Here is a 20,721-nt window from a genome sequence, read left to right as displayed (position 1 = left end):
GGGTGCACTGTATTTATTAATGATGGCCACATTAATGGGGTGCACTGTATTTATTAATGATGTCCGCATTAATGGGGTGCACTGTATTTATTAATGATGGCCACATTAATGGGGTGCACTGTATTTATTAATGATGGCCACATTAATGGGGTGCACTGTATTTATTAATGATGTCCGCATTAATGGGGTGCACTGTATTAATGATGTCTGCATTAATGGGGTGCACTGTATTTATTAATGATGGCCGCATTAATGGGGTGCACTGTATTTATTAATGATGGCCACATTAATGGGGTGCACTGTATATTAATGAGTACATGAATAAAGTAAATGGCAACTGTAATAAAGTGTAGGCAGAGTTAGAAGTTAACTGCTCACGGCAAACAACAGATGTTGAGTATATTCTACTTGCTCCAGCAAATGCACACATTGACTAAACTCAATTTTATGTAAACACTTTATTTAAAAACACCTAAAAATAGTACAAATTACAGAAACAATCTGTAAAAAACATCCCATTATAAAAAAACATCACAGTATGGTACATTACAAGTAGCAGCACCAGGCGCATAAATATAAGTGAAGTGATGTGGTTGGGCAGGTACCGCAGAGATCAGGACAGGACTGATGAGGGGCAATGCCGGGGGTATCTACAGTGTAAACCCGCCTATAACAGCCCGGCGCCGTGCTGACAAAGAGTCTACCACAAACTAACCGCCATACCACTGTTAACAAGTCTCTGCAATATTCACATTACACCAAAACCCGTGGTGTCACATTGCACGTGACGCCCCTTATCAATAATAAATAATAATAATAATCTTTATTTCTATAGCGCCAACATATTCCGTAGCGCTTTACAATTCAGGAGGATCATATACAAACAAGTAACAGTTATAGAAATACAATATTTAGAGGGGAAAAAAAAATACAACCCTGCTCGTGAGAGCTTACAATCTACAATGAGATGGGGGGAGAGGCAAGGTTCAAGTGCTTATTTACAATGACAATCCAACCATCTCACGGAAATGGGGCTGGATAATGGTTTCCTGGACCAGTGGGCCCGAGCCTTGAGATGCCTTTGGGTGCCATGGAGTTTGATGTGGAGCTATGTTGTGAGAGGTTGTAGAGGGACTATGTGAATCGAATCTGATTAGGGAGTGTGATAGGCCGCCCTAAAAAGATGCGTCTTTAGGGTGCGTCTGAAGCTGAGTAAGTTGTGATTTGTCCTAACTTCTTGGGGTAGAGCGTTCCAGAGGGTTGGTGCAGCTCGGAAGAAGTCTTGGATCCGGGAGTGGGAGGTTCGAATTAGTGTGGATGTTAGTCGAAAGTCGCTTGCAGAGCGTAGAGAACGGGTGGACTGATAGACAGAGAGGAGGGTGGAGATGTAGGGGGGTGCTGCACTGTGGAGAGCTTTGTGGGTGAGAACAAGCAGTTTGAATTGGATCCTATGATATATGGGCAGCCAGTGCAATGACTGGCACAGAGCAGAGGCATCCGAGTAGCGGTTAGCCAGATAGGTGACCCGGGCTGCTGCATTAAGGATTGACTGTAGAGGAGAGAGTCTAGTTAGGGGGAGACCAATTAATAGAGAGTTACAGTAGTCCAAGCGAGAGTGGATCAGGGCCACGGTGAGGGTTTTTGTCGTTTCCATTGTGAGAAAGGGGCGGATTCTAGAGATGTTCTTGACCAATTGACCAGAGCTGTGAAATTTCCAGAAGGGGGTCACTTATTTTATTTTTATTGTTTATAATCTCTATATTTGCAGGTAAATAACCAAATTAAGCACAAAAATGACAACTAGATTGAAAAATTGCAATTTCCACTTGTTTCTGGAAACCACTGATAAGGTCACAATTCTCACTACTCCTCTAGATGTTAGCGGAGTTAATTACTGTTTTGTGCGGTTTTCAACATTTTCTGTAACTTTATTTTTTTTGTTTTTTTAATCATTGACCAAATTTTACCAACAGCATAAAATACAGTGAAGAAGATTGAAAACAAAATGATGTGAATAGTAAAAAGTGTTGTGTGCCGCCCTAAGGCTGAAGTATCAGGGCTCCTTAATGGGTTTTAATATCAACAGTTTGTACTTTATAACTCACCCCTGAACTGATTACTGTATTTTTCGCTTTATAAGACGCACCGGATTATAAGACGCACCCCAAATTTAGACATAAAAAATAAAAATGGGGTCCGTCTTATACTCCGGTGTTGTCTTACCTGAGGGGAGCAGCAGTGGTGGCGAAGCGGGGTCACGGGAGGCAGAGGTTCTGCTGGCAGGTGCGGCAGGTCAGTGGCGGCGGTGTCCGTGGTAGCAGGTGCCGTGAGGTCTATGGTGGCGGCAGGTGCCGTGGGATCCGTGGTGTCGTCAGGTGCCGCAGGGTCCATGGTGGCGGCAGGTACCGCGGGGTCCGTGGTGGCGGCAGGTACCGTGGGGTCCGTGGTGGCAGTGGCGGCGGCGGGTGAGTGGTGCAGCAGGCCGGTGCGGTGAGTGTCCCAGTGTCCACGGTCCCGGTTCAAATGATGGCGCCTGGAGTGGCGCGTGTGCAAATGGAGCTCTCATCCAAGATCTCCATCTGCGCACGCGCCTGCTCCCGGCGCCATAATTTGAACCGAGACCGCGGACACACTGTAACACAGGGTAACCTGCTGCACAGCCGCTCGCCCGCACAGAGTAGAAGCCAGGAGGGTGCCCGCCCGCCCGCATAGAGTAGCAGCCAGGAGGGTGCCCGCCCGCATAGAGTAGCAGTCAGGAGGCTGCCGGCCCCGACAGGCACCCGGCTGCCACCCGCACGGAGGCACAGGCACCCGACTGCCGCCTGCACAGGCCCCCGGCTGCCACCCGCACAGAGGCACAGGCACTCAACTGCCGCCCGCACAGGTACCCGGCTGCCACCTGCACGCAAGCTCAGGTACCCGGCCGCTTGCAAACAGCCACAGGCACCTGGCCGCCGATCGCCGCACTGACAGGACCCCCAGGTAAAGCTATATTCGGATTTTAAGACGCACCCCTCATTTTCCTAAAAAAAATTTTGTGAGGAAAAGTGTGCCTTATAATCCAAAAAATACGGAAAAAAATATACAGGAATGTAACCAAATGTCTAAAAATTAGTGTTAACTCTTTCTTCCCTGGAGAGTGATGGGCATGAGATGCAGCTCCGGTTCCGGCGTGAGTTCGGACTCATTTGATTTGCATTCTGGACAGGGCGTCCTCCAGGTGCTCCACCAGCGGAGAGTTATTTTCCTTAAGTGCCTCATAGAATTTCTCCTCGGCGCCTTTTTTTACGATCATGCTAAGCATAGAGCGATTCTTCTCCAGCGGTGTCCGGGGACACGTAATCTCATCTTCTTCAGCCTCATTGATGACCCCTTTCTCTCGTAGAGACAGTAGAATGGGTGACAGGACCACAATCCGCTCACACAGGCTTTTATAATTCTTCTGCATAAAACGTTTCGCCTCTAAGAGTGAAGAAATTATTTGAAAGTAACTGGACGTAGCGGTTCCCCAAAATATTGTGCAACTTATCAGTGATTAAGGAGTTTACCTGATACGGGCGACTTTTCTGATCCTCCACCCCGAGCAGATCTGGTAGTGTTCTTCTTCAGTTTATCAAGAGCGTCTTTAAGGGGGAAAAAAAAACAACAAAAAAAACAAATTTACAATACAAGCATCATATAAAAGAGGAAACCCTCCTAACACAGGCAAAATCATTTTACAGTTTGGTAATATTTGGCCAGTCACTGAATCTTTGTGATTTCAGCTCTGCAGGTCTCTATTTTTTATTTGGAATGAAGCAACTGAGATGTGAAGTGCAGACTTTCCAGTTTAATTAAAGAGGTTGAACAAAAATCTCTTGTGAAATGTTTACAGACGTTTTTCTACAAAACTTCCTCATTTCAGGGGCTCAAAACTAACTGGACAAATTTAATTTACCATAGATAAAATGTTCATGCTTAACCCTTTGTAGAAAATCTTTTGCAGCAATGATTGAAGTCTTCCCGCCATTGACGTCTCCATCACTTGTCTCCTCCGGTGTGAGTCTTTCGACTATGGACTTCTCCATCAATGGTCTCCTCCGATGTGAGTCTTTCAACTATGGACTTCTCCATCACTGGTCTCCTCCAGTGTGAGGCTTTCGACCATGGACTTTTCCATCACTGGTCTCCTCCAGTGTGAGTCTTTCGACTATGGACTTCTCCATCACTGGTTTCCTCCAGTGTGAGTCTTTCGACCATGGACTTTTCCATCACTGGTCTCCTCCAGTGTGAGTCTTTCGACTATGGACTTCTCCATCACTGGTCTCCTCCGGTGTTAGGCTTTCGGCCATGGACTTCTCCATCACTGGTCTCCTCCAGTGTGAGCCTTTCAACTATGGACTTCTCCATCAATGGTCTCCGTTGTGAGGCTTTCGACCATGGACTTCTCCATCACTGGTCTCCTCCAGTGTGAGTCTTTCGACCATGAACTTCTTTATCACTGGTCTCCTCCAGTGTGAGTCTCTCGACTATGGACTTCTCCATCAATGGTCTCTTCCGGTGTTAGGCTGTCGGCCATGGACTTCTCCATCACTGGTCTCCTCCAGTGTGAGTCTTTCGACTATGGACTTCTCCATCAATGGTCTCCTCCGGTGTGAGGCTTTTGACCATGGACTTCTCCATCACTGGTCTCCTCCGGTGTGAGTCTTTCGACTATGGACTTCTCCATCAATGGTCTCTTCCGGTGTTAGGCTTTCGGCCATGGACGTCTCCATCGCTGGTTTCCTCCTGTGTGAGTCTTTCGACCATGCACTTCTCAATCACTGGTCTCCTCCGATGTGACACTTTGCCGCCTTTACTGCGGTGACTTCAGTTGTTTCTTGTTTGTGGCTCTTTCTCATTAACGTTTATGTTAATCCTGTGAAATGCGGCTCGGCTCGATGGGGCTGAGATCTGATAATGACCATTGCAGAATATTCCACTTCTTCCTCTTCGCAGGATGTTTTGGGTCATTGACCATCTGTCTGTGAAGCGCCGTCCAATCATGGCTGCATTTAGTTGAATCTTAGCAGAAAGTTTTGCCCTGTGCACTTGAGAATTCATCCGGTGGCTTCTGTCTTCAGTTACATCAATAACCACTAGAGCCCTAGGGACATTGGGAACCCTGCATGGCCGGTTAGTACACGTCCTCCGCCATGTGTTATAGACATGCTGTGCTCGGGATCAGGGGCTGCTCGAATCCTCCAGATTTCCTTCTTCCATCATTCTGATACAGGTTGATCTTACTCTAATCCATCTGCTGCTGCTTTTCCAGAACTAGGCTGATGAATGGCTTGTACCTTGCAGTGACTCCTCTGTATTTGCTCCTTGTCACCCTTCGGTATTTGCACCTTGTGGTGACTCCTCTCTATTTGCTCCTTGTGGTGACCCCTCTGTATTTGCTCCTTGTGGTGACTCCTCTGTATTTGCTCCTTGTGGTGACTGCTCTGTATTTGCTCCTTGTGGTGACTCTTCTGTATTTGCTCCTTGTGGTGACTCCTCTGTATTTGCTCCTTGTGGTGACTCTTCTGTATTTGCCTCTTGTGGTGACTCCTCTGTATTTGCTCCTTGTGGTGACTCCTCTGTATTTGCTCCTTGTGGTGACCCCTCTGTATTTGCCCCTTGTGGTGACTCCTCTGTATTTGCTCCTTGTGGTGACCCCTCTGTATTTGCCCCTTGTGGTGACTCCTCTGTATTTGCTCCTTGTGGTGACTCCTCTGTATTTGCTCCTTGTGGTGACCCCTCTGTATTTGCACCTTGTGGTGACTCCTCTGTATTTGCTCCTTGTGGTGACCCCTCTGTATTTGCACCTTGTGGTGACTCCTCTCTATTTGCTCCTTGTGGTGACCCCTCTGTATTTGCCCCTTGTGGTGACTCCTCTGTATTTGCCCCTTGTGGTGACTCCTCTGTATTTGCTCCTTGTGGTGACCCCTCTGTATTTGCCCCTTGTGGTGACTCCTCTGTATTTGCTCCTTGTGGTGACTCCTCTGTATTTGCTCCTTGTGGTGACCCCTCTGTATTTGCACCTTGTGGTGACTCCTCTGTATTTGCTCCTTGTGGTGACTCCTCTGTATTTGCACCTTGTGGTGACCCCTCTGTATTTGCCCCTTGTGGTGACTCCTCTGTATTTGCCCCTTGTGGTGACTCCTCTGTATTTGCTCCTTGTGGTGACCCCTCTGTATTTGCCCCTTGTGGTGACCCCTCTGTATTTGCACCTTGTGGTGACTCCTCTGTATTTGCTCCTTGTGGTGACTCCTCTGTATTTGCTCCTTGTGGTGACTCCTCTGTATTTGCTCCTTGTGGTGACTCCTCTGTATTTGCTCCTTGTGGTGACCCCTCTGTATTTGCCCCTTGTGGTGACTCCTCTGTATTTGCCCCTTGTGGTGACTCCTCTGTATTTGCTCCTTGTGGTGACCCCTCTGTATTTGCCCCTTGTGGTGACCCCTCTGTATTTGCACCTTGTGGTGACTCCTCTGTATTTGCTCCTTGTGGTGACTCCTCTGTATTTGCTCCTTGTGGTGACTCCTCTGTATTTGCTCCTTGTGGTGACTCCTCTGTATTTGCTCCTTGTCGTGACCCCTCTGTTTTTGCTCCTTGTGGTGACCCCTCTGTATTTGCTCCTTGTGGTGACCCCTCTGTATTTGCTCCTTGTGGTGACTCTTCTGTATTTGCTCCTTGTGGTGACTCCTCTGTATTTGCTCCTTGTGGTGACTCCTCTGTATTTGCTCCTTGTGGTGACTCCTCTGTATTTGCACCTTGTGGTGACTCCTCTGTATTTGCTCCTTGTGGTGACTCCTCTGTATTTGCCCCTTGTGGTGACTCCTCTGTATTTGCTCCTTGTGGTGACTCCTCTGTATTTGCTCCTTGTGGTGACTCCTCTGTATTTGCTCCTTGTGGTGACTCCTCTGTATTTGCACCTTGTGGTGACTCCTCTGTATTTGCTCCTTGTGGTGACTCCTCTGTATTTGCTCCTTGTGGTGACTCCTCTGTATTTGCTCCTTGTGGTGACTCCTCTGTATTTGCACCTTGTGGTGACTCCTCTGTATTTGCACCTTGTGGTGACTCCTCTGTATTTGCTCCTTGTGGTGACTCCTCTGTATTTGCTCCTTGTGGTGACTCCTCTGTATTTGCTCCTTGTGGTGACTCCTCTGTATTTGCACCTTGTGGTGACTCCTCTGTATTTGCTCCTTGTGGTGACTCCTCTGTATTTGCTCCTTGTGGTGACTCCTCTGTATTTGCTCCTTGTGGTGACTCCTCTGTATTTGCACCTTGTGGTGACTCCTCTGTATTTGCACCTTGTGGTGACTCCTCTGTATTTGCTCCTTGTGGTGACTCCTCTGTATTTGCTCCTTGTGGTGACTCCTCTGTATTCGCTCCTTGTGGTGACTCCTCTGTATTTGCACCTTGTGGTGACTCCTCTGTATTTGCTCCTTGTGGTGACTCCTCTGTATTTGCTCCTTGTGCTGAATCCTCTGTATTTGCATCTTGTGGTGACTCCTCTGTATTTGCTCCTGGTGGTCACCCCTCTGTATTTGCTCCTTGTGGTGACCCCTCTGTATTTGCTCCTTGTGTTGACCCCTCTGTATTTGCTCCTTGTGGTGACTCCTCTGTATTTGCTCCTTGTGGTGACTCCTCTGTATTTGCACCTTGTAATGACTCCTCTGTATTTGCCCCTTGTGGTGACTCCTCTGTATTTGCTCCTTGTGGTGACTCCTCTGTATTTGCCTCTTGTGGTGACTCCTCTGTATTTGCTCCTTGTGGTGACTCCTCTGTATTTGCCTCTTGTGGTGATTCCTCTGTATTTGCTCCTTGTGGTGACTCCTCTGTATTTGCCTCTTGTGGTGACTCCTCTGTATTTGCTCCTTGTGGTGACTCCTCTGTATTTGCTCCTTGTGGTGAATCCTCTGTATTTGCTCTTTGTGGTGACTCCTCTGTATTTGCCTCTTGTGGTGACTCCTCTGTATTTGCTCCTTGTGGTGACTCCTCTGTATTTGCTCCTTGTGGTGACTCCTCTGTATTTGCTCCTTGTGGTGACTCCTCTGTATTTGCACCTTGTGGTGACTCCTCTGTATTTGCTCCTTGTGGTGACTCTTCTGTATTTGCTCCTTGTGGTGACTCCTCTGTATTTGCACCTTGTGGTGACTCCTCTGTATTTGCTCCTTGTGGTGACTCCTCTGTATTTCCTCCTTGTGGTGACTCCTCTGTATTTCCTCCTTGTGGTGACTCCTCTGTATTTGCACCTTGTGGTGACTCCTCTGTATTTGCTCCTTGTGGTGACCCCTCTGTATTTTCTCCTTGTGGTGACTCCTCTGTATTTGCTCCTTGTGGTGACTCCTCTGTATTTGCCCCTTGTGGTGACTCCTCTGTATTTGCTCCTTGTGGTGACTCCTCTGTATTTGCTCCTTGTGGTGACTCCTCTGTATTTGCTCCTTGTGGTGACTCCTCTGTATTTGCTCCTTGTGGTGACTCCTCTGTATTTGCTCCTTGTGGTGACCCCTCTGTATTTTCTCCTTGTGGTGACCCCTCTGTATTTGCACCTTGTGGTGACTCCTCTGTATTTGCACCTTGTAATGACTCCTCTGTATTTGCTCCTTGTGGTGACTCCTCTGTATTTGATCCTTGTGGTGACTCCTCTGTATTTGCACCTTGTGGTGACCCCTCTGTATTTGCTCCTTGTGGTGACTCCTCTGTATTTGCTCCTTGTGGTGACTCCTCTGTATTTGCTCCTTGTGGTGACTCCTCTGTATTTGCTCCTTGTGGTGACTTTTCTGTATTTGCTCCTTGTGGTGACTCCTCTGTATTTGCCTCTTGTGGTGACTCCTCTGTATTTGCACCTTGTGGTGACTCCTCTGTATTTGCTCCTTGAGGTGACTCCTCTGTATTTGCTCCTTGTGGTGACTCCTCTGTATTTGCTCCTTGTGGTGACTCCTCTGTATTTGCTCCTTGTGGTGACTCCTCTGTATTTGCTCCTTGTGGTGACTCCTCTGTATTTGCTCCTTGTGGTGACCCCTCTGTATTTGCTCCTTGTGGTGACTCCTCTGTATTTGCTCCTTGTGGTCACTCCTCTGTATTTGCTCCTTGTGGTGACTCCTCTGTATTTGCTCCTTGTAATGACTCCTCTGTATTTGCTCCTTGTAATGACTCCTCTGTATTTGCACCTTGTGGTGACTCCTCTGTATTTGCTCCTTGTGGTGACTCCTCTGTATTTGCTCCTTGTGGTGACTCCTCTGTATTTGCTCCTTGTGGTGACCCCTCTGTATTTGCTCCTTGTGGTGACTCCTCTGTATTTGCTCCTTGTGGTGACTCCTCTGTATTTGCTCCTTGTGGTGACCCCTCTGTATTTGCACCTTGTGGTGACTCCTCTCTATTTGCTCCTTGTGGTGACTCCTCTGTATTTGCTCCTTGTGGTGACTCCTCTGTATTTGCCCCTTGTGGTGACTCCTCTGTATTTGCTCCTTGTGGTGACTCCTCTGTATTTGCTCCTTGTGGTCACTCCTCTGTATTTGCACCTTGTGGTGACTCCTCTGTATTTGCTCCTTGTAATGACTCCTCTGTATTTGCTCCTTGTAATGACTCCTCTGTATTTGCACCTTGTGGTCACTCCTCTGTATTTGTTCCTTGTGGTGACTCCTCTGTATTTGCTCCTTGTGGTGACTCCTCTGTATTTGCTCCTTGTGGTGACCCCTCTGTATTTGCTCCTTGTGGTCACTCCTCTGTATTTGCTCCTTGTAATGACTCCTCTGTATTTGCACCTTGTGGTCACTCCTCTGTATTTGTTCCTTGTGGTGACTCCTCTGTATTTGCTCCTTGTGGTGACTCCTCTGTATTTGCTCCTTGTGGTGACCCCTCTGTATTTGCTCCTTGTGGTCACTCCTCTGTATTTGCACCTTGTGGTGACTCCTCTGTATTTGCTCCTTGTAATGACTCCTCTGTATTTGCACCTTGTGGTCACTCCTCTGTATTTGCTCCTTGTGGTGACTCCTCTGTATTTGCTCCTTGTGGTGACTCCTCTGTATTTGCTCCTTGTGGTGACCCCTATGTATTTGCTCCTTGTGGTGACTCCTCTGTATTTGCTCCTTGTGGTCACTCCTCTGTATTTGCACCTTGTGGTGACTCCTCTGTATTTGCACCTTGTGGTGACTCCTCTGTATTTGCTCCTTGTAATGACTCCTCTGTATTTGCCCCTTGTGGTGACTCCTCTGTATTTGCTCCTTGTGGTGACTCCTCTGTATTTGCTCCTTGTGGTGACTCCTCTGTATTTGCACCTTGTGGTGACTCCTCTGTATTTGCTCCTTGTAATGACTCCTCTGTATTTGCTCCTTGTAATGACTCCTCTGTATTTGCACCTTGTGGTCACTCCTCTGTATTTGCTCCTTGTGGTGACTCCTCTGTATTTGCTCCTTGTGGTGACTCCTCTGTATTTGCTCCTTGTGGTGACTCCTCTGTATTTGCTCCTTGTGGTCACTCCTCTGTATTTGCACCTTGTGGTGACTCCTCTGTATTTGCACCTTGTGGTGACTCCTCTGTATTTGCTCCTTGTAATGACTCCTCTGTATTTGCTCCTTGTGGTGACTCATCTGTATTTGCACCTTGTGGTCACTCCTCTGTATTTGCACCTTGTGGTGACTCCTCTGTATTTGCTCCTTGTGGTGACTCCTCTGTATTTGCACCTTGTGGTGACTCCTCTGTATTTGCTCCTTGTGGTGACTCCTCTGTATTTGCTCCTTGTAATGACTCCTCTGTATTTGCACTTTGTGGTCACTCCTCTGTATTTGCTCCTTGTGGTGACTCCTCTGTATTTGCTCCTTGTAATGACTCCTCTGTATTTGCTCCTTGTGGTGACTCCTCTGTATTTGCTCCTTGTGACTCCTCTGTATTTGCTCCTTGTGGTCACTCCTCTGTATTTGCACCTTGTGGTGACTCCTCTGTATTTGCTCCTTGTAATAACTCCTCTGTATTTGCACCTTGTGGTGACTCCTCTGTATTTGCTCCTTGTAATGACTCCTCTGTATTTGCACCTTGTGGTCACTCCTCTGTATTTGCTCCTTGTGGTGACTCCTCTGTATTTGCTCCTTGTGGTGACTCCTCTGTATTTGCCCCTTGTGGTGACTCATCTGTATTTGCCCCTTGTGGTGACTCCTCTGTATTTGCTCCTTGTGGTGACTCCTCTGTATTTGCACCTTGTGGTGACTCTTCTGTATTTGCCCCTTGTGGTGACTCATCTGTATTTGCCCCTTGTGGTGACTCCTCTGTATTTGCTCCTTGTGGTGACTACTCTGTATTTGCACCTTGTGGTGATTCCTCTGTATTTGCTCCTTGTGGTGACTCCTCTGTATTTGCTCCTTGTGGTGACTCCTCTGTATTTGCTCCTTGTGGTGACTCCTCTCTATTTGCTTCTTGTGGTGACTCCTCTGTATTTGCTCCTTGTGGTGACTCCTCTGTATTTGCTCCTTGTGGTGACTCCTCTGTATTTGCACCTTGTGGTGACTCCTCTGTATTTGCACCTTGTGGTGACTCCTCTGTATTTGCTCCTTGTAGTGACTCCTCTGTATTTGCTCCTTGTGGTCACTCCTCTGTATTTGCTCCTTGTGGTGACTCCTCTGTATTTGCTCCTTGTGGTGACTCCTCTGTATTTGCACCTTGTGGTGACTCCTCTGTATTTGCTCCTTGTAATGACTCCTCTGTATTTGCTCCTTGTAATGACTCCTCTGTATTTGCACCTTGTGGTCACTCCTCTGTATTTGCTCCTTGTGGTGACTCCTCTGTATTTGCTCCTTGTGGTGACTCCTCTGTATTTGCTCCTTGTGGTGACTCCTCTGTATTTGCTCCTTGTGGTGACCCCTCTGTATTTGCTCCTTGTGGTGACCCCTCTGTATTTGCTCCTTGTGGTGACTCCTCTGTATTTGCATCTTGTGGTGACTCCTCTGTATTTGCTCCTTGTAATGACTCCTCTGTATTTGCTCCTTGTGGTGACTCCTCTGTATTTGCTCCTTGTGGTGACTCCTCTGTATTTGCTCCTAGTGGTGACTTCTCTGTATTTGCTCCTTGTGGTGACTCCTCTGTATTTGCTCCTTGTGGTGACCCCTCTGTATTTGCTCCTTGTGGTGACTCCTCTGTATTTGCTCCTTGTGGTGACTCCTCTGTATTTGCTCCTTGTAATGACTCCTCTGTATTTGCTCCTTGTGGTGACTCCTCTGTATTTGCTCCTTGTGGTGACTCCTCTGTATTTGCTCCTTGTGGTGACTCCTCTGTATTTGCACCTTGTGGTGACTCCTCTGTATTTGCTCCTTGTGGTGACTCCTCTGTATTTGCTCCTTGTGGTGACTCCTCTGTATTTTCTCCTTGTGGTGACTCCTCTGTATCTGCTCCTTGTGGTGACCCCTCTGTATTTGCTCCTTGTGGTGACTCCTCTGTATTTGCACCTTGTGGTGACTCCTCTGTATTTGCTCCTTGTGGTGACTCCTCTGTATTTGCTCCTTGTGGTGACTCCTCTGTATTTTCTCCTTGTGGTGACTCCTCTGTATCTGCTCCTTGTGGTGACCCCTCTGTATTTGCTCCTTGTGGTGACTCCTCTGTATTTGCACCTTGTGGTGACTCCTCTGTATTTGCTCCTTGTGGTGACTCCTCTGTATTTGCTCCTTGTGGTGACTCCTCTGTATTTGCTCCTTGTGGTGACTCCTCTGTATTTGCTCCTTGTGGTGACTCCTCTGTATTTGCCCCTTGTGGTGACCCCTCTGTATTTGCTCCTTGTGGTGACTCCTCTGTATTTGCTCCTTGTGGTGACTCCTCTGTATTTTCTCCTTGTGGTGACTCCTCTGTATTTGCTCCTTGTGGTGACTCCTCTGTATTTGCCCCTTGTGGTGACCCCTCTGTATTTGCTCCTTGTGGTGACTCCTCTGTATTTGCTCCTTGTGGTGACCCCTCTGAATTTGCTCCTTGTGGTGACTCCTCTGTATTTGCTCCTTGTGGTGACTCCTCTGTATTTGCTCCTTGTGGTGATTCCTCTGTATTTTCTCCTTGTGGTGACTCCTCTGTATCTGCTCCTTGTGGTAACTCCTCTGTATTTGCTCCTTGTGGTGACTCCTCTGTATTTGCTCCTTGTGGTGACTCCTCTGTATTTGCTCCTTGTGGTGACTCCTCTGTATTTGCTCTCATGAAGTCTTCTCTTTATGGTGGACTTGGGGGGGACATTGTGAAGGTTTTACTTCACCATGGAAAGGATTCTACGATCATCCACCGCTGACATCTGATGACCGGCTGTACAACAGGGCGGACATAACTGCAATTGGTCCACCACATACAAAATATAATTATAATGAATGCACAATGACGAATAACTGTTAATTAGCGATTAAGAGTCAGCCGGAGAGCTGCTCTGTGATCTTCTACTTTCTTTGTCGCTCTATTGGGAGACCCAGACAATTGGGTGTATAGGCTATGCCTCCGGAGGCTGCACAAAGTATTACACTTAAAAGTGTTAAGCCCCTCCCCTTCTGCCTATACACCCCCCGTGCTCTCACGGGATCCTCAGTTTTTTGCTTTGTGCGAAGGAGGCAGACATGCAAGCACAGCTCCACAGATTAGTCAGCAGCAGCTGCTGACTATTTCGGATGGAAGAAAAGAGGGCCCATATAGGGCCCCCAGCATGCTCCCTTCTCACCCCACTCTTGTCGGCGGTGTTGTAAGGTTGAGGTATCCATTGCGGGTACGGAGGCTGGAGCCCACATGCTGTTTTCCTTCCCCATCCCCCTCAGGGCTCTGGTGGAAGTGGGATCCTATCGGTCTCCAGGCACTGAGGCCGTGCTCCTTCCACAACTCCTGAGGAGCCTGCTGGATAGGAGCCGGGTATCGATCAGGGACAGGGCCCTGCATCTTTGAGGTACTCTGTGTCCCCGTGGGGACCGCGCACAGCAGCACTCCAGCATTGCTGGGTGTGCTAGTGCACCGGGGACTGCGGCGCTGACCGCCTTTGGTGCCATTATACACTGCAGCGGTGCTGAGTGTATTTGTGTATGGGGACGGCCGCGCTGACCGCCGCCGCCATTGTTTTTACTGAGGCGCGGCTGGGACTTGTAGTGCGCCGGGGACTCTGCGCTGGCCGCGCTTTTACGGCTGCCGCGCTTATAACTAGAGTCCCCGGCTTTTTGGGCCTAGTCTCCGTTCTTCCCGCCCTCAGCCCTGCCAGTCAGGGGAAGGGCGGGACGCTGCACAGGACGAGCAGCACTGAGGGCTCCACCCCCTCACTGTGCACACTGTGACTCCAACTCCCGCACTTTCTCGGTCACGCCCACGACTCCCTCATCTCCTCAGGACGCCGGCAGCCATTACTGTCAGCTCCTAGGACGCTGCAGAGGGGAGACAAACTCTGGGGGACCCAGGCACGAGTTCAGGGGGCCACACAACCGCTTTCAGCGGGCGGTAAGCAGCACCTGAGGTGCTGATTTCCCTGGTGTAGTAGTGTGTTTAGAGTTTATATCTTTGCTATACTTTACACTGTATGGTGCACAGTCAATTTTCTGGTCATATACCCTGTGGTGTGGCTCAAGGGGCAACAAAACACAGGCTTACTGAGCTGCCAGCGCTGCATGTGCAAACCGGCAGGTTCCATTGACCCTCATGGTGGACCCCTGTGGCATTTGTTCTGGCCTCTGCTCAAGGGGTCCCAGGGACAACAACCAAACAGATCCAGGTGACAGGGACGGAGTTTGCAGTTTTTACTGACAGACTTTCTGAGACTATGGCTAAAATACTAGAAGCTGGCAGTCCAGACTGGTATCTCAGACCATGGGCACTGTACAATCACTGCCCTCTATTCCCCTCAGTTGGAACAACAATGTTCCCCAGGGGTGTTTCATAGGTCCCAGGGTGAAGCTCTGACACGGACCGCAGTCCCAGACCGCCTAGGCGAGCTCGCTTAGACACCCCCTCGACCTCATCACATTGTTCAGGGTCTCAGAGAAATGACTCTCTGTATCAGAAGAGGAGGTGGCTGATCAGGATTCTGATCCTGATGCCGCTCTCTACCTTGATATCCCTGAGGCGGACGCCATAGTGAATGCTCTTATTGCGTCCATAAAAATGATGCTGGATGTTTCTCTCTCAGGCTCATCCAGCAGAAGGGTCACCTTCTCAAGGTCCCCCAAGAGTACAGCGAGTAGGTTTCTGGATCACTCTGACGTCTCGGAGGCAGTCCAGACACGCCGAGTTTGTCCGGATAAGCGTTTCTTCCAAGCGCTTTAAGGATACACTTTATCCCTTCCCCCCTGACGTTGTCAGGGCTGGACTCAGTGTCCCAAGGTGGATTCTCCAATCTCTAGACTGGCGGCTAGATCCATAGTGGCAGTTGAAGATGGGGATTCGCTCAGGGATGCCACTGACAGACAGATGGAGCTCTGGTTGAAATCCATCTATGAAGCTATCGGCGTGCCTTTTGCTCCAGCATTCGCAGCCCTATGGGCGCTCCAAGCTATTGCAGCGGGTCAGGCGCAAATTGACGCACTTGCACGTACGTCTGCGCCGCAAGTGGCGTCTGTAACCTCTCAAACTTCGGCATTGCGTCCTACGCTATTAATGCTGTCCTGGACTCTGCGAGCCGTACGGCGGTTGCAGCCGACAATTCGGTGGCAATATGCAGGGCCTTGTGGCTTCGGGAATGGAAGGCAGACTCAGCTTCCAAAAAAGTGCTTAACCGGTTTGCCATTTTCTGGCGACCGTTTGTTTGGTGAGAGGCTGGATGAAATCATCAACCAATCCTGGGAAAGGAAACATCCTTACCCCAGACCAAACCAAGATTACCCCAACAGAGAATGGGACAGTCGAGGTTTCGGTCCTTTCCGGGCGCGGGCAGGTCCCAATTCTCCTCGCCCAAACGTCCTCAGAAGGGTCAGAGGAACTCCGATCCATGGCGGTCTAAGGCACGCCCTTAAAAGACCGCCGGAGGTGCCGCCACCAAGTCGGCTTCCTCATGACCTACGGCCCTCACACCCCATCCTCGGTCGGAGATAGGCTCTCCCGCCTTTCAGACATTTCGCTGCCACAGGTTAAGGACCGTTGGGTGAGAGACATTCTGTCTCACGGTCACAGGATAGAGTCAACTCTCGTCCTCCGACTTGATTTTTCAGAACATCCCCGCCTCCCGGGCGAGCCGATGCTCTCCTACAGGCGCTGGGCACTCTGGAAACAGAAGGAGTGGTGATCCCGGTTCCTCTTCAGCAACAGGGTCACGGTTTTTACTCCAACCTGTTTGTGGTCCCAAAGAAGGACGGATCTTTCCGTCCTGTCCTGGACCTAAAACTGCTCCACAAACATGTAAAAGCCAAGCGGTTCAGGATGGAATCCCTCCGCTCCGTCATCGCCTCAATGTCCCAAGGAAATTTCCTTGCATCGATCGATATCAAGGAGGCTTATCTCCACGTACTTATTGCTCCAGAGCATCAGCGCTTCCTGCGCTTCGCCATCGGAGATGAACACCTGAAGTTCGTGGCACTGCCGTTCGGCCTGGCGACAGCCCCACAGGTTTTCACCAAGATCATGGCTGCAGTACTTGCGATCCTACACTCTCAGGGTCACTCGGTGATCCCTTCCTTAGACGATCTGCTGGTCAAGGCTCCCTCTCAAGAGGCATGCCAGCACAGCCTCACCGCTACTCTGGATACTCTCCAGACTTTCGGGTGGATCATCAATTTTCCAAAGTCAAATCTGACACCGGCCCAATCGCTGACATATCTTGACATGGAGTTGTCATACCCTCTCAGCGATAGTGAAGCTTCCGCTGAACAAACACCGTTCACTACAGACGGGGGTGCAATCTCTAGGTCAGTCACTCCCCTTGAGGCGCCCCACGCACTTCCTCGGGAAGATGGTGGCAGCAATGGGGGCAGTCCCTTTCACGCAGTGTTCATCAGCGTCCTAAAGGGACTCCTACGCAAGGAGACAGGAAACCGACATTCCTCAACAGGAACGTCTCCCTCTCTCAGGCATACCACTTCATTGTCGAGGGGAAATTCCTTCCTTCTCCCATCCTGGGCAGTGGTCACGACGGACGTGAGTAGGTTTCCGTGGGGAGCAATTTTTCTCCACCACAGGGCTCAAGGTACGTGGACTCACCATTGAGTCCTCGCTTCTGATCAATGTTCTGGAGATCAGAGCAGTGTATCTCGTCCTAAAAGCGTTCCAGCAGTGGCGGGAAGGTAAGAAGATCCGAGTTCAGTCGGACAACTCCACAGCGGTGGCTTACAGTCCGGCGGCTTCTGCTGTGGATGGAAGCCACAGCCTCCACCATATCCGCAGTTCACATCCCAGGCGTGGAACACTTGGGGCAGACTTTCTCAGTCGCCAGGGCATGGACGCAGAGCAAGGGTCCCTTCACCAGGACGGGTTTCACGAGATATGTTGCCACTAGGGCATGCCGGACGTCGACCTAATTGCGTTCCGGCACCACAACAAGGTTCCGACGTTCATGGCACAGTCTCAAGATCCCAGAGCTATGGCGACAGACGCCTTCGTTCAACACTGGTCGCAGTTTCAGCTTACTTACGTGCTCCCACCGTTGGCACGGTTGCCCAGAGTGTTACGCAAGATCACGGCAGACTGCCGCGGCTGCCGCCGCGTCATCCCCGTCGCTCCAGACTGGCCGAGGAGGTCGTGGTCCCGGATCTGTGGCATCTCACGGTCGGCCGACCGGGGGCACTGCCAGACCGACCAGAATTGCTGTCTCAAGGGCCGTTTTTTCCATCTGAATTCTGGGGCCCTCAACCTGGCTGTGTGGCCATTGAGTCCTGGATTCTAGCGTCTTCAGGATTATCTCAAGAAGCCATTGCCACTATGAGACAGGCTAGTAAACAAACGTCCGCCAAGGTCTAACCACAGGACGCGGAAAATATTCCTGTCGTGGTGCTCTGCTCAGGGTTTTTTCTCCCTGGCCATTTGCCTTGCTCCCTTCCCTGTCCTTCCTTCAATTTGGACTGGAAAAGGGTTCGTCGCTCGGCTCCCTTAAGGGACAAGTCTCAGCGCTCTCTGTGTTTTTTCCAGAAGTGCCTAGCCAGACTTCCACAGGTACACACGTTCCTGCAGGGGGTTTGTCACATCGTTCCTTTTTACAAGCGGCCGTTACAACCTTCGGATCTGAACAGGGTGCTGATGTTCTTCAGAAACCACCATTCGAGCCAATGAGAGATATTTCGCTCTCACGCCTTTCGCAGAAAGTGGTTTTTCTAGTACCAGTCACTTCACTTCGGAGAGTGTCTGAGCTAGCAGCGCTGTCATGCAAGGCCCCTTTCCTGGTTTTCACCAGGACAAGGTGGTTCTGCGTCCGGTTCCGGAATTTTTCCCTAAGGTGGTATCCCCCTTTCATCTCAATCAGGATATCTCCTTACCTTCTTTTTGTCCTCATCCAGTTCACCAATGTGAAAAGGATTTGCACTTGTTAGATCTGGTGAGAGCACTCAGACTCTACATTTCTCGTACGGCGCCTCTGCGCCGCTCGGATGCACTCTTTGTCCTTGTCGCTGGCCAGCGTAAAGGGTCACAGGCTTCCAAATCAACCTTGACTCGGTGGATCAAAGAGCCAATTTTCGAAGCCTACCGTTCGGCTGGGCTTCCGGTTCTCTCAGGGCTGAAGGCCCATTCTACCAGAGCCGTGGTCGCGTCCTGGGCTTTGAGGCACCAGGCTACGGCTCAGCAGGTGTGTCAGGCGGCTACCTGGTCGAGCCTGCACACTTTCACGAAACACTATCAGGTTCATACCTATGCTTCGGCGGATGCCAGCATAGGCAGACGTGTCCTTCAGGCGGCGGTTGCCCACCTGTAGGAAGGGGCCGTTTTTTCGGCTCTATTACGAGGTATTATTTTACCCACCCAGGGATTGCTTTTGGACATCCCAATTGTCTGGGTCTCCCAATAGAGCGACAAAGAAGAAGGGAATTTTGTTTACTTACCGTAAATTCCTTTTCTTCTAGCTCCAATTGGGAGACCCAGCACCCGCCCCTGTTTTTTTGTGTACACATGTTGTTCATGTTGAATGGTTTCAGTTCTCCGATATTCCTTCGGATTGAATCTACTTTAAACCAGTTTATAATTTTTTCCTCCTTCTTGCTTTTGCACCAAAACTGAGGATCCCGTGAGAGCACGGGGGGTGTATAGGCAGAAGGGGAGGGGCTTAACACTTTTAAGTGTAATACTTTGTGCAGCCTCCGGAGGCATAGCCTATACACCCAATTGTCTGGGTCTCCCAATTAGAGCTAGAAGAAAAGGAATTTACGGTAAGTAAACAAAATTCCCTTCTTCTCACCTTTCCTCAGAGAACAAGACCAGATGGTTCCTCCAGAGCTTTTTTGGGTTAGACACAACTGGATGTCCTCATTAATTTCCTCCAATGTAATCTCAGCATAAGGATAGAGCTTTGACGGACAAGTCATCCTGAAATGGACGAGCTGAAAGGTAAATATAAAAAAATATATAAATCTATGAACAGCAAGAAATGTGTTATAGGATCAGTGACGAAGCCTGACAAAATACAGGGAATTGCACCCCCTGGTTCTTACCTTCCCCCCCAACTGCGTCCCACTAACTAGACTCCTCACAGACTGAAAAGGATTTGTATTAACCCCTAGACCACAGAAATTTTTCCAAATCCAGTATCCCAAAGGCAGTGATCATATAATGTCTAATATAAGCCACTATGACGTGTAAGGCCTGCCAAGAGAAATAGCCTCTTGTCCCCCACCGTAGCATCTTAGGCGTCCCTGCAAAGGGATGTCACATTATATGGGGGACCGTGGGGACATCATCGCTTGGCTGATATCATACAATATGGGGGGCTGTGGGGAAGATTATACTGGAGGCAGTGAAGTAGGGATGATTGATTATTGTACTCGGAAATGAGTGGATGCTCGAATGGGCACTTCTCAAGTACTGAATATAATGGAAGTCAATGGGGACTCGAGGATTTTTCCCGGCAGTCTTCAGGAAAAATGCTGCAGTTTCCCATTGACTTCCATTATACTTGGTACTAAAGGTCACACTCATCCGAGCTTCTAACTGCTGGTAACGCGTACCAAGCATCTGAGCATGGTAGTGCCCGCTCATCAGTACTGTAGAGACGTCATATTGTAAGGGTGGCTGTGGTGACCATACTGTATAGGGGATTTTAGGGGACATACTGGGGTCTGTGGTGACATTATACTGTATAGGGGGCTGTGGTGGACATCATACTTTATATTAGGAGCTGTTATGGATATACTGTGGGGGACATTATGATGGCCCTCCAATTACTGATACAGTATAATGTTTGGGGTGCTGTGGGGGCCATCATACTGTATATTGGAGGGCTGTTATGGATACCATACTGTTTGATTTTCTGTGGTGAGCATCACTTCATCTCCTAGGGGGACAGGGTGAGGATGGGGTTACACTTTGCAGAGGACGGTATGGTGGGCAGTTTGACGGCAAAGTGTAAAGACAGGGCATAGAATGGATATTGAAAGAGAGCCATGTCAAATGAGGGCAGAGTGTGACGAGAGGTTAGCATGTCGAGGGGGATAGTGTGGAGATATAGAGTGTAAGGTAAAACAGTGTAGAGGGGACAGCCATAGTGTAGGCCGCAGTTCAAAAGAGTGGTCGGTGGTGTTATAGCTCATAATTGCAGACAGTTTGGTGTAAAAAGAGAACGACTTCAATCAGAGAATATGTTGCCTATAAGGTACC

General features: G+C 49.2%; 1 protein-coding gene across 1 annotated transcript in view; it reads right to left on the bottom strand.

Moving 5' to 3' along the window:
- Window positions 1–476: 476 nt before the first annotated feature.
- The window catches only part of LOC142245663 (uncharacterized), a 47,760-nt gene continuing 27,515 nt past the window's right edge, over window positions 477–20,721 (bottom strand). Inside the window, exons 6-8 of the mRNA XM_075318568.1 lie at window positions 19,307–19,448; window positions 3,549–3,623; window positions 477–3,462 (exon numbers count right to left, since the gene is read on the bottom strand). Coding sequence (XP_075174683.1) covers window positions 3,185–3,462; window positions 3,549–3,623; window positions 19,307–19,448 — 495 coding nt within the window. The 3' untranslated portion in view covers window positions 477–3,184. The remainder of the gene's footprint in view (window positions 3,463–3,548; window positions 3,624–19,306; window positions 19,449–20,721) is intronic.

This window comes from Anomaloglossus baeobatrachus, chromosome 7, assembly GCF_048569485.1.
Source record: "Anomaloglossus baeobatrachus isolate aAnoBae1 chromosome 7, aAnoBae1.hap1, whole genome shotgun sequence".
Classification (NCBI taxonomy): Eukaryota; Metazoa; Chordata; class Amphibia; order Anura; family Aromobatidae; genus Anomaloglossus; species Anomaloglossus baeobatrachus.
The sequence above is the reverse complement of the archived record's forward strand: the minus strand, read 5'-3'. Positions and strand labels throughout refer to the sequence as shown.